The sequence below is a fragment of the Salvelinus namaycush genome, chromosome 25, assembly GCF_016432855.1.
Source record: "Salvelinus namaycush isolate Seneca chromosome 25, SaNama_1.0, whole genome shotgun sequence".
In the NCBI taxonomy this organism is placed as follows: Eukaryota; Metazoa; Chordata; class Actinopteri; order Salmoniformes; family Salmonidae; genus Salvelinus; species Salvelinus namaycush.
The window spans coordinates 16,929,890-16,944,141 of record NC_052331.1 but is presented as its reverse complement, the minus strand read 5'-3'; the positions used below and the strand labels follow the sequence as shown (position 1 = coordinate 16,944,141).

At 40.6% G+C, this 14,252-nt stretch overlaps 1 protein-coding gene across 1 annotated transcript in view; it reads right to left on the bottom strand.

The window, feature by feature from the left end:
- The window catches only part of LOC120020307 (cadherin-2-like), an 84,080-nt gene that overhangs the window by 23,129 nt on the left and 46,699 nt on the right, over nucleotides 1–14,252 (bottom strand). The window contains exon 4 of the mRNA XM_038963876.1: nucleotides 4,977–5,156. Coding sequence (XP_038819804.1) covers nucleotides 4,977–5,156 — 180 coding nt within the window. The remainder of the gene's footprint in view (nucleotides 1–4,976; nucleotides 5,157–14,252) is intronic.

Here is a 14,252-nt window from a genome sequence, read left to right as displayed (position 1 = left end):
AATGACCATCGTTATGTTTGGAGGAAAAAGGGGGACGCTTGCAAGTCGAAGAACACCATCCCAACCGTGAAGCACGGGGGTGGCAGCATCATGTTGTGGGGGTGCTTTGCTGCAGGAGGGACTGGTGCACTTCACAAAATAGATGGAATCATAAGGCAGGAAAATGATGTGGATATATTGAAGCAACATCTCAAGACATCAGTCAGGAAGTTAAAGCTTGGTCGCAAATGGGTCTTCCAAATGGACAATGACCCCAAGCATACTTCCAAAGTTGTGGCAAACTGGCTTAAGGACAACAAAGTCAAGGTATTGGAGTGGCCATCACATAGCCCTGACCTCAATCCTATAGAAAACTTGTGGGCAGAACTGAAAAAGCGTGTGCGAGCAAGGAGGCCTACAAACCTGACTCAGTTACACCATCTCTGTCAGGAGGAATGGGCCAAAATTCACCCAACTTTTTGTGGGAAGCTTGTGGAAGGCTACCCGAAACAATTTAAATGCAATACTACCAAATTATAATTGAGTGTATGTACATTTCTGACCCACTGGCAATGTGATGAAAGAAATAAAAGCTGAAAGAAATCATTCTCTCTACTATTATTCTGACATTTCACATTCTTAAAATAAAGTGGTGATCTGAACTGACCTAAGACAGGGAATTTTTACTTGGATTAAATGTCAGGAATTGTGAAAAACTGAGTTTAAATGTATTTGGCTAAGGTGTATGTAATGTTCAGAATTCTACTTAAAAATAATAATGTCGTGGCGGAGGTATGTATCGGTGTGTGTTGCCCCGCCCTAGAGTCCCGTTGGTGAGTGGTACAAACAGATCTTCCTCCCTTGCGTGTGTGTGTGTACTAATGATGGGGGAAAAATGTATACAGTTACATATATGAATTCTATATATTGTATCGTATAATTCTGACAATATCACAATATTATTTTTTAATGACTAAGTCTACCTCTGTCCCCATACAGACAACTGTAAGGTCCCTCAGTTAAGTATTGAATTTCAAGCACAGATTCAACAACAAAGATCAGGGAGCTTTTCAAAAACCTCTTAAAGAATGACAGTGATTGGGAGATGGGTAACAATATCAAATCAGACATTGAACATCTCTTTAAGCATGATCAACTTAATAATTATGCTGTGGATTATATATTAAACCACCCAGACACATTAAAGATACAGTCATCTTTCTGAACTGAGCTGCAAGACAGAAATGAAACTGTTCAGGGATGTTACCATGAGGCCATTGGTGATATTGAAACAGTTCAATGTCTGTGATGGTAGAAAACTGAGGATGGATCAACATTGTAGTGACTTCACAATAATGACCGAAATGACAGAATGAAAAAAAAAAAATACAAATATACCACAAAAACACAGCAAAGGAATATACTTTTTGTCCTAAATGTAAAGCCTTATGTTTGAGGCAAATTCAACACAACATATCACTGAGTAACTGCCTCCTTATTTTCATGCATGGTGGTGGCTGCATCATGTTATAGGTGTGCTTGACATCGGCAAATACTGGGGTGTTTTTCGGGATACAAAAAAGGGATAGAGCTAAGCACAGGCAAAGGGAGGGAGTCTGAGGGAGGAATTCACCTTTCAGCAGGTCAATAACCAGGCCAATTGTAAGCTGGAGTTGCTTGCCAAGAAGGAAGTGCATGTTCCTGAGTGGCCAAGTTACAGTTTTGACTTAAATCTGCTTTAAAAAAATCGATGGGAATACTTAAAAACTGCTGTCTAGCCATGATCCTCAACATCTTGACAGAGCTTGAAGACTTTTAAAATAATAATGGGCAAATATTGCACAATCCAGGTGTGCAAAGCTCTTATAGACTTACCCAAGAAGACTCACATCTGTAATCGATGCCAAATGTGTTTCTAACATGTATTGACTCAGGGAGATGAATACTATGCAACAACTATGTTTTAGTTATTCAAGTTCTATTCATCTTTAAAAAATGTTAGAATTTTTCTTCCACTTTGACATTACATAATATTTTGTGTACATTGTTGACAAAAAAATGACAAGTATCCCACTTCGTAACACAATAAAAGGTGAAGAAATCTAAGGGGTCTGAATACTTTTGCAAGGCTATGTGAGTGTAATATATTTCAGCCTCCATGTCTTCACTGGTCTATCTATCTCTACCCATAAGCCTGGGTATCCATAGTAGAGGTCGACCGATTATGATTTTTCAATGCCGATACCGATACCGATTATTGGAGGACCAAAAAAGCCGATACCGATTAATCAGACGATTTTTTAAATGTATTTGTAATAATGACAATTACAACAATACTGAATGCACACTTATTTTAACTTAATATAATACATCAATAAAATCTATTTAGCCTCAAATAAATAATGAAACATGTTCAATTTGGTTTAAATAAGGCAAAAACAAAGTGTTGGAGAAAAAAGTAAAAGTGCAATATGTGCCATGTAAGAAAGCTAATGTTTAAGTTCCTTGCTCAGAACATGAGAACATATGAAAGCTGGTGGTTCCTCTTAACATGAGTCTTCAATATTCCCTGGTAAGAAGTTTTAGGTTGTAGTTATTATAGGAATTATAGGACTATTTCTCTCTATACCATTTGTATTTCATATACCTTTGATTATTGGATGTTCTTATAGGCACTTTAGTATTGCCAGTATAACAGTATAGCTTCCATCCCTCTCCTTGCCGCTATCTGGGCTCGAACGAGGAACACATCGACAACAGCCACCCTCGAAGCAGCGTTACCCATGCAGAACAAGGGAAACAACTACTCCAAGTCCCAGAGCGAGTGACGTTTGAAACGCTATTAGCTCGCACCCTGCTAACTAGCTAGCCATTTCACATCGGTTACACCAGCCTAATCTCGGGAGTTGATAGGCTTGAAGTCATAAACAGAGCAATGTTTGAAGCATTGCGGAGAGCTGCTGGCAAAACGCACGAAAGTGCTGTTTGAATGAATGCTTACGAGCCTGCTGGTGCCTACCATCGCTCAGTCAGACTGCTCTATCAAATCATAGACTTAATTATAACATAATAACACACAGAAATACGAGCCTTAGGTCATTAATATGGTCGAATCCGGAAACTATCATCTCGAAAACAAAACATTTATTCTTTCAGTGAAAGAATCTAACGGGTGGCATCCATAAGTCTAAATATTCCTGTTACATTGCACAACCTTCAATGTTATGTCATAATTACGTAAAATTCTGGCAAATTAGTTCGCAACTGTTGGATATACCCTGACTCTGCGTGCAATGAACGCAAGAGAAGTGACACAATTTCACCTGGTTAATATTGCCTGCTAACCTGGATTTCTTTTAGCTAAATATGCAGGTTTAAAAATATATACTTCGGTGTATTGATTTTAAGAAAGGCATTGATGTTTATGGTTAGGTATAGTCGTGCAACGATTGTGCTTTTTTCGCAAATGCGTTTTTGTTAAATCATCCCCCGTTTGGCGAAGTTGGCTGTCTTTGTTAGGAAGAAATAGTCTTCACACAGTTCGCAACGGGCCAGGCGGCCCAAACTGCTGCATATACCCTGACTCTGTTGCAAGAGAAGTGACACAAAGAAATTCTTGTTAGCAGGAAATATTACCTATATATGCAGGTTTAAAAATATATACTTGTGTATTGATTTTAAGAAAGGCATTGATGTTTATGATTAGGTACCTTTTTCGCGAATGCGCACCGCATCGATTATATGCAACGCAGGACACGCTAGATAAACTAGTAATATCATCAACCATGTGTAGTTAACTAGTGATTATGATTGATTGATTGATTGTTTTTTATAAGATAAGTGTAATGCTAGCTAGCAACTTACCTTGGCTTCTTACTGAATTCGCGTAACAGGCAGGCTCCTCGTGGATTGCAATGAGAGGCAGGTGGTTAGATCGTTGGACTAGTTAACCGTAAGGTTGCAAGATTGAATCCCCGAGTTGACAAGGTAAAAATCTGTCGTTCTTCCCCTGAACAAGGCAGTTAACCCACCGTTCCTAGGCCGTCATTGAAAATAAGAATGTGTTCATAACTGACTTGCCTAGTTAAATAAAGGTCTAAAAAAATATATTTTTTAAATCGGCCAAATCGGTGTCCAGAAATACCGATTTCCGATTGTTATGAAAACTTGAAATCGACCCTAATTAATCAGCCATTCCGATTAATCGGTCGACCTCTAATCCATAGTGTGTCTGCATGGAGCCTGGTGCCACACCCTTATGTCATCCATTAAACTCAGCAAAATGCCCTTGGATTAAATATAATACATACAGACGTCGTATATTGGACTTAGCACTCAGTCAAGAACCAGAAAGCTTACATTGAGAAAGGATCTACTTCTTAACTGACATGAGAAAGATTGCCAGTCCTTCATTCACATCCACCCACCCACTGCTATGGTGTGTGTGTGTGTGTGTGTGTGTGTGTGTGTGTGTGTGTGTGTGTGTGTGTGTGTGTGTGTGTGTGTGTGTGTGTGTGTGTGTGTGTGTGTGTGTGTGTGCGTGTGTAGAAGGTAAATGGATGGGCTGGGAGTGTCCTTGAGCCCATGATAAAGCGAAGATAGTATCTCAACAGGGAAACAGGCCAATGGAGGGCTCTTTGTAAAAATCACTGTGTTCTATAACGCTACATCATACCAGGTTACATTCATATTGACGATTTGCCTGACTGTGAGAGGGAAATCAGATACAATAGCACAGGCACTTGACCTTTCGGGACATGTAGTAAATATGGCGGTGGATTGAGTGTTGTGGTAATGGTGGTAGAATGGGAATGGCCGGTCCAAAATCTGCTGCTGCTTCATAGAACCATGAAGCTCACATCAGAGCAAGACCGTTTCCTTTGAGATTGTGGATATCTGGTGTGTGTGTGTGTGTGTGTGTGTGTGTGTGTGTGTGTGTGTGTGTGTGTGTGTGTGTGTGTGTGTGTGTGTGTGTGTGTGTGTGTGCGACATCTTACCCGGACCAGGTCCTGGGGGAACTCTCCTCTGGAGTTCTCGGGAACGTTGATTGGGGGGATGACCCAGTCTCTCTTCATGCGTTTGAGCTGGCCGATGGAGCTGCTGTCTGTCTGCCGCGATGGGAACCATATCTCCTGGAGACCCTGGGACAGAGCTGGGGGAGCTTGGATGTCCTGGGCCTGAAGGAGAGAAATAACATCAGGTTACTAACTTGACACATCTAAAAAACAATGGAAACTTCAGATAGACATTGAAAACAACATAAGCGGACACATCTAGAAACGAATGACTTGAGGTAGACTGTTTATACAGTAGCCACAAGACCAATTGTCTTTAACTACCAATGATGTGATGGAAAGAATTCAAGAGAATGTAAATTCCTGCCTGACCTAAAACTGTTTTCCTAATATCATTAAATTATACCCACTAGATGACCAAATTTGGGAGCTTGTAGGTGTCACGTTCCTGACCTTATTTCCTTTATTTTGTCTTTGTTTAGTATGGTCAGGACGTGAGCTGGGTGGGCATTCTATGTTATGTGTTTCTATGTTTAGGTTCATTGTTAATTAGCCTGATATGGTTCTCAATCAGGGGCAGGTGTTTTACGTTTCCTCTGATTGAGAACCATATTAAGGTAGGCTGTTCACACCGTTTGTTTGTGGGTGATTGTCTTCCGTGTCAGTGTTGTTACCACACGGGACTGTTTCGTTTGTTTAGTCTGTTCCTGTTCGTGCGTTCTTCGTGTTATGTAAGTTCTCATGTCCAGGTCGGTCTACGTCGTTTTTGTTATTTTGTAATTTATCAAGTGTGCTTCGTGTTCGTCTTGTTTAAAACCTGATGAGGACAGGGGGTGCTGTTTTCACTTTTGGGGAAAAACGTCTCCAATTTAAACGGCCTCGTACTCAATTCTTGCTCGTACAATATACATATTATTAATTTTATTGGATAGAAAACACTCTCTAGTTTCTAAAACCGTTGGAATTTTGTCTGTGGGTAAAACAGAACTCATTTGGCAGCACACTTTGTGACCAGGAAGTGGAAAGTCTGAAATCTATGTTCTGTTCAAGTGACTGCCTATAAATGGGCATGATAGGTATGGCTATATGTGCACGTCATACACCTTCACCCGGATGTCAAGAGGAAGTGAGAGGAAAAAGGAGTTGATTATCTCTGTCTGACGTTGAATAATCCCTCTTGGAACAAGGTGTCCCGCATTTTCTGTTTTCTGCAAGGCGCGTGTTGGGACCTGTTATTGCCTACTGGAAACCAGTCGTTATGGGCGAATATGATCTCCGGCTTTGATTTTATTTGATACATGTTACAATATCATCCTAAAGTATGTTTTTTCAATATAGTTTCATTAGATTATTGAAATTTATTCGGGACGTTAGTTGTGTTGCGTTGTTTGACTTTGTTGACGTTGGAGAGCTTAGCGCCGCATGGCCAGTGTGCTTGCTAATTCAAGAGGGAAAAATAACGTTCTGAATCCAAACAAAGACGCTTCTGGACAAAGGACCAAAGGTACAACATTCTGATAGAAGATCAGCAAAAGTAGGAACCATTTTGTGATGCTATTTCATATATCTGTCCAACTGTGTACTAGTAGCTTTGCGCTCAGGTTTTGGTTATTCCCTTACCATAACTAAGTCTTATGTCGTAATGAAGATATTTTTAGAATTCTAACACTGCGATTGCATTAAGAACTAATGGATCTATCGTTTCCTATACAACATGTATTTTTTTGTAATGTTTATGAATAGCTATTTGGTCAGAATAGGTGAGAGTCTAATAGAAATATCCGCACATTCTGGGGAAAAGATGCTACGTTAGCACGTTATGCTACGTTATGCTACGTTGTATATCCACGGATTTCAGCTCTAAATATGCACATTTTCGAACAAAACATAAGTGTATGTATAACCTGATGTTATAGGACTGTCATCTGAGGAAGGTTTATGAAGGTTAGTGAAATTTAATATCTTTTGCTGGTTTATTCGCTAACGCTAACGTGCCTATTGCTATCGCTAACGTGCCTTGATGAATGAATGCGGTCGTGTGGTAGGCTATTGTAGTAAGCTAATATAATGCTATATTATGTTTTCGCTGTAAAACACTTAGACAATCGGAAATATTGTCTGGATTTACAAGATCTGTGTCTTTCAATTACTGTACGCTGTGTATTTTTAAGAAATGTTTTATGATGAGTAATTAGGTAATACACGTTGGTCTCTATAATTGCTCTGGCTGCTTCGGTGCTATTTTTGACGGTAGCTCTGATGGTAGCTGCAATGTAAAACTGATTTATACCTCAAATATGCACATTTTTCGAACAAAACATAGATTTATTGTGTAACATGTTATAAGACTGTCATCTGATTAAGTTGTTTCTTGGTTAGTTTGGTTGGTTCTTGGTTAGTTAGGTTGGCTTTGTGCATGCTACCTGTGCTGTGAAAAATGTCTGTCCTTCTTTGTATTTGGTGGTGAGCTAACATAAATATACGTGCTGTTTTCGCTGTAAAACATTTAAAAAATCGGACATGTTGACTGGATTCACAAGATGTGTATCTTTCATTTGCTGTATTGGACTTGTTAATGTGTGAAAGTTAAATATTTCTAAAAAATATTTTTTGAATTTCGCGCTCTGCCTTTTCAGTGGAATGTGGGAGGAGTTCCGCTAGCGGAACGTAGGGGCTAGACAGGTTAATAAATCAACATGTATTCATCACCAGCTGCATTTTGGTCCGATCCTTGCTCCTCCTCAGACGAGGAGGAAAACAGTCGTTACAGTAGGGGGCTTTTTGATGTGGTCAAGTTATATTTTAGGATCCATTTTGTCTTTGAGAATTCAGTGAAGGTTAACATAGCCTCCATATATGTGATGATGTGTTTGAACAGCCTCTCTTTCCAGGCTTTCAGTGAGAAACATGGCTGGGAATGAGAGTAGTGTTTGAGGTGCTTTGTCGGGGATAGTACTGCAGCCCTCAGTTAGCTTTAAATCACAGACCTCCTCTCATGTCCTGATAAAAGCATGCACACACACACACACACACACACACACACACACACACACACACACACACACACACACACACAGAAAGGCTTTTAAAATTGATGTGCCATCCTCCCATGGCTGTAATGAATGTGATTTGAAACAAAGGAGGATGGTACCTGCAAGCCAGACTCTAAATACCCAGATGGCTCCAATTGCCTATGCTGTTCCACAGAGAGAGACTGTTGGGAGAGAGACTGAAGCAGCGCCAGAAAAGTCACAATAACCTTGAACGCTTCATGGTAAAATGAAAACAAGACGCCGGCAAACTTAGGTAGTCAAAGTCAGTGAATGACAGATGCAATTTCCCTGCTGCAGAACAGTCATGCCTCAGAAAGTCCCTTATTTACTTTCTCCTCCGTCTGTAATTACTGATCGCCAATTCGTTACACAGTATCCCAAGTACTGAAACTAGCAGAAAGTTCTCTGTGCAAACAGCAAAATTAATGACTGTTTTTCCTTACAAAACGAGCCCCATCTTACGCCGCCTCGGCACGCATGCCACCCCTCCCTGACGATCTACGGAGCTGTTGGAGCGTCTCCACTAATCATGTTTGAAATCCGATTATGCTGCTTTCACACATTTGAAATGCAGAGAGGCAAGCAGACAGATAGCGGGGAACATGCTTCAGAAATATCTATTACCCTATTAAACTGGAGGAGAAAGTGAGAGCGGTAATTATTTGTGACCTGGCGTCTGGAATGATGAATGGTGTGGAGGGTTTGCTTAGAAGCCTTAGCCACAACACACATCTATCTATCTCTGGAGTGTACTGCATGTCTCTCTGCACCTTGTTGGAGTTTACCTCCATCCTCTGACTGTGTGTGTGTGTGTGTGTGTGTGTGTGTGTGTGTGTGTGTGTGTGTGTGTGTGTTGTTATAGACAAGTATAAAATCACCCTCTCTAAGACCTAGGGTGGGTCTTGGTTTTCAGCCTGACTCTTTTGTTGATGTTGATGGTCTTGGCAGGGGAGGTCACTTTGATGTTAACGAGCCAATTGTTACTTCTTCATTGATTAACACTAGGACCAGCAAAGCAGTCATTTCACTGCTCGTGACTTTATTCATTTTATTATTCTGATGGGGGCATGATTTTTAAAGTCATGCGCCCATCCGTCCTTGACCCTTCCTAAATAAGTCTATTTAACCCACTGCCGCTGTTAGAATCGTAATAACACAAACAGAACTGGAGTCATAGACGTTTTTAGGAGGGCATGTCATTATTTTAATGTTTTTCCCATTTTCCCCTCCTTCTCCCAACAGTAGGGCCGGCGCTGCTCATTCATCCGACATGGAAGGTGCAGAGGCCAGTTGATAATCACCCCGATAATTGCTTCTAAAACTGAACCTAAACTATACCAAACTACATTAAATAAAGTATGATGGGGTAGAAAGGGGGAGCATGGGTGAGTTGCAGAGCGAGGGGAAGCGGATAATGCATAATAACCTATTCTGAATGAATAACAGGGTGGGCCATTATATTCTATTGGTATATTATAATTATAATCTCAAAATGGTGGGGAAGATATTAATCATGACATCTCTATTACTCTTCTGATTCTGAACCTCAGCTAAACAATTAACCATAATCCCAACGTTACTACCTTGCATGAATCTGCAGGTAGCTAACCAAACAGGTCCAATGTTAGCTGTTACCTTTATTTAACTAGGCAAGTCAGTTAAGAACAAATTCTTATTTACAATGGAGGCCTACATGTAGGTAGCTAGACTCTGTTACCCGTATATATGGATAGACGCTTCTCCATCTCTGTCACAAATGCCATGGTTGCCCTAAGTTTGAAGATGTAATATACAACAGCTTTCTATGTGTTCCCTTTTCCACTCTGTCTGCATATTTGCAATCAAACGGCAGAATTTTCTCAATCTCCTTAATTATTAAACTCTAATTCCCCTGATTTCAAAACTCTGTCCTCCAGAAAGTGGAGAGCAACACTTATGCAGTTCTACTACCTGATATATATATAAAAAAAAAAAGCAGCATCAGAATGGATGACCTACACATACTGACCAGCTCATATTATAGACGGAAGGTGCTACATGGCAGACCAATCTGAACTCATCTCTCGGCATGTCCAGCCCTCTCATTATCTCAGCCAATCATGGTTGAGAAGGTTGCTGTCATTTTTCTTGGCTAAACAAACTAGGCTCGTAATTTAACAATTGTATTTCTATTTAGAGATGGCATACAAGTTTGTTATTAAGGCACATGAAAGTTCACATGTTCCCGAATTTATTTAGAGAAAAATAAATACGTTTCCATTCAAATGGCGCTCCTGTGAAGTAGTGACGCGCGACATACGCCTAGTTTCCTGAAACGAGGAACACATGGTTTCTGTTTCATAATTGTAACAAAGTCACTCCAGCCTAGAGTAACATAAACTAATGAAAATGCTATTTTGTTATTTGAAATGGGAGAGAAAAAAATATATTTTAATGTTACCTAACACCTTCATGAACACAACCAAATAATTATTTTAGTGATAGTATATATGAAGTGTATTAATTACACTGTTAGAATGTTTCAGTCAGAATTACAGCTAGTTAGCTTGAAGGGGGTTCGTCAAGGCCCAGCAGTTCTAGTGTTAAAACATTCCCCCAGGGCCGATGCGTTCGCAGCGTTCGCTAATATAGCATCTAATTGCTGATGTGATTAAGGATCGCATGATGATGATTCATGACAGCCATTGCTGATAACCAGATAACCACACACGGCCCAATAAACTGTTGAGATATATAGTGGAGGGCTCTGAAGTCAATCAAAGATTTGGTTACTACCATGTCATCTAGTCCAAAGCCACCACTGTCAATACAGTTAAGTCAATCACATTGACAAACAGCACTGACATTGACATCAATTGTCTAGACTAGGCCCACCCTCCTAAAAAGCATGTGCTTACCCATTTGGGTCCGCTTATTTCTATTTAAAAACTACTGTGGCCAAGCCCCTTGTTTATCTGCCCTGAACATGTGTGCATTTCTCTTTAAATGACCGACACGGGTGACTAATGATGTCATTAGAATCACATACCTGCAGGAGTCACAATGGTAAACGAGCGTCAGCAGCTAACGATGCTGTTTTCAAAACTAGCGCAAAATCAATCCCTGTAGAATTTTAAACCTCCACTGCTGCACTCACACTAACTAGACATAACTCTCAACAGTTTTAATCTGGAGGCTTATAAAAGAAGGCACTTGCCTTTTATGCAGTGGTTTCAGAGAGGTGCTTTTGAAATGTACTGCTTGGGTAACTAATTTGTCCTGTATATGACTGGAGGAAGAGACAATGTATTTTCAGACGGTGTCTTTGTTGAACAAAGAGGCTCATTGTACTGTACTTAGAGGCATTCATTAACAATGAAAGTCCACAACGTAAGATCAGACAACGCTGACTTCAATAATTCAACCTAAAACAGCTCACTCACACCGGTGCAAATTGGGTTGAAAGAGAGAGAAAGGGCTGAGAACGAGCTGCAGAGAAAAGGCTGAAAGAGAGAGAGAGAGCAAGAGTGAGAGAGAGAAAGCCTCCCAAAGAGCTTAAATGTGAGTCTGTGCTGTCTTGCCAATTAACACCATTCCACCGAGTGAGAAAGAAAGACTGTCACAGATTATGGCCATTCAATTGAACAGGAACACATAATCGAGTACTGAGTATGAGGGGAGAAATACAAACCCAGCCGTTTGAGTCTCGTTTCTCCTCATTTCCCTGTTCTCTCTCTCTCTCTGTGACACACTTCATTACATCACCACATCACATGGCCACTCTTATCTACAGCCAATCACAATGTTGACTAATGAGCACATGGTCAAGATTTAGCCATGTCTGTCAAGCTCAGCGGAACACTGACTGAACGGCGGCTCTTTAAAGCCTAGACACAGATGTTGTTTGAATCACCACTAGGGATCCCTTCTGGTTGGATTTTTATTTATTTATTTATTTTACCTTTATTTAACTAGGCAAGTCAGTTAAGAACAAATTCTCATTTTCAATGATGGCCTAGAAACAGTGGGTTAACTGCCTTGTTCAGGGGCAGAACGACAGAACGACAGACCTTTTCAGCTCGGGGATTTGAACTTGCAACCTTTCGGTTACTAGCCGAAACACTAGGCTACCCTGCCGCCCCATGACGAACATACCGCCATAACCCGCCACAAAAAGGCTGATTGAAATCAGTCTTTATGAGGAGCTATTATGCATCAGTTGTGTGCAGCACTGCTACCCACTGATCAGGCTGAGTATATGTTTGTGCTCCCCATTAAATGAACACTTAAAGGTACCCGTAAAACACCACTCTCAACGTCAATGTTTTTGGTACCCTTCCCCAGATCTGTGATTTGACACAATCCTGTCTCGGGGCTCTATGGACAATTCCTTCGAACTCATGCCTTGGTTTTTGCTCTGAGATGCACTGTCAACTGTGGGACCTTATATAGACAGGTTTGTGCCTTTGCAAATCATGTCCAATCAATTGAATTTACCACAGGTGGACTCCAAGCAAGTTGTAGAAAAATCTCAAGGATGATCAATGGAAACAGGATGCACCTGAGCTGAATTTTGAGTATCATAGCAAAGGGTCTGAATACCTATGTACAGTGGATTGTGAAAGCATTCACACTCCTTGGCATTATTCCTGTTTTGTTGCCTTGAATTAAAATAGATTTTTTTGGAGGTTTGTTTTATTTGATTTACACAACATGCCAACCACTTTGAAGATGCAAAATATATTTGTTTGTGAAACAAACAAGAAATAAGACAAAAAAACAGAAAACTTGAGCGTGCATAACTATTCATCCCCCCAAAGTCAATACTTTGTAGAGCCACCTTTTGCAGCAATTACAGTTGCAAGTCTCTTGGGGTATGTCTCTATAAGCTTGGCACATCTAGCCACTGGGATTTTTGCCCATTTTTCAGGGCAAAACTGCTCCTTCAAGTTGGATTGGTTCTGCTTGTGTACAGCAATCTTTAAGTCATACCACAGATTCTCAATTGGATTGAGGTCTGGGCATTGACTAGGCCATTCCAAGACATTTACATCTTTCCCCTTAAACCACTCGAGTGTTGCTTTAGCAGTATGCTAAGGATCATTGTCCTGCTGGAAGGTGAACCTCCATCCCAGTCTCAAATCTCTGGAAGACTGAAACAGGTTTCCCTCAAGAATTTCCCTGTATTTAGCACCATACATCACTCCTTCAATTCTGACCAGTTTCCCAGTCCCTGACGATGAAAAAAATCCCCACAGCATGATGCTGCCACCACCATGCATCACTGTGGGGATGGTGTTCTCGGGGTGATGAGAGGTGTTGGGTTTGCGCCAGACATAGCGTTTTCCTTGATAGCCCAAAAGCTAAATTTTAGTCTCATCTGACCAGAGTACCATCTTCCATATGTTTGGGGAGGCTCCCACATGCCTTTTGGCGAACACCAAACGTGTTTGCTTATTTTTTTCTTTAAGCAATGGCTTTTTTCTGGCCACTCTTCAGTAAAGTCCAGCTCTGTGGAGTGTACGGCTTAAAGTGGTCCTATGGACAGATACTCCAATCTCCACTGTGGAGCTTTGCAGCTCCTTCAGGGTTATGTTTGGTCTCTTTGTTGCCTCTGTGATTAATGCCCTCCATGCCTGGTCCATGAGTTTTGGTGGGCGGCCCTCTCTTAGCAGGTTTGTTGTGGTGCCATATTCTTTCCATTTTTGAATGATGGATTTAATGGTGCTCCGTGGGATGTTCAAAGTTTCGGATATTTTTTTATAACCAAACCCTGATCTGTACATCTCCACAACTTTGTCCCTGACCTGTTTGGAGAGCTCCTTGGTCTTCGTGGTGCCGCTTGCTTGGTGGTGCCCCTTGCTTAGTGGTGTTGCAGTCTCTGGGACCATTCAGACAGGTGTATTTTTACTGAGATCATGTGACACTTAGGTTGCACACAGGTGGACTATATTTAACTAATTATGTGACTGAAGGTAATTGGTTGCACCATATCTCATTTAGGGGCTTCATAACAAAGAGGGTGAATACATATGCACACACCACTTTAACGTTTTTTATTTTGTCAAATTTTTTGAAACAAGCAATTTTTTTAATTTCACTTCACCAATTTGGACTATTTTGTGCATGTCCATTATGTGAAATCGAAATAAAAAAATCAATTTAAATTACAGGTTGTAATGCAACAAAATAGGAAAATCGCCAAGGGGGATGAATACTTTTGCAA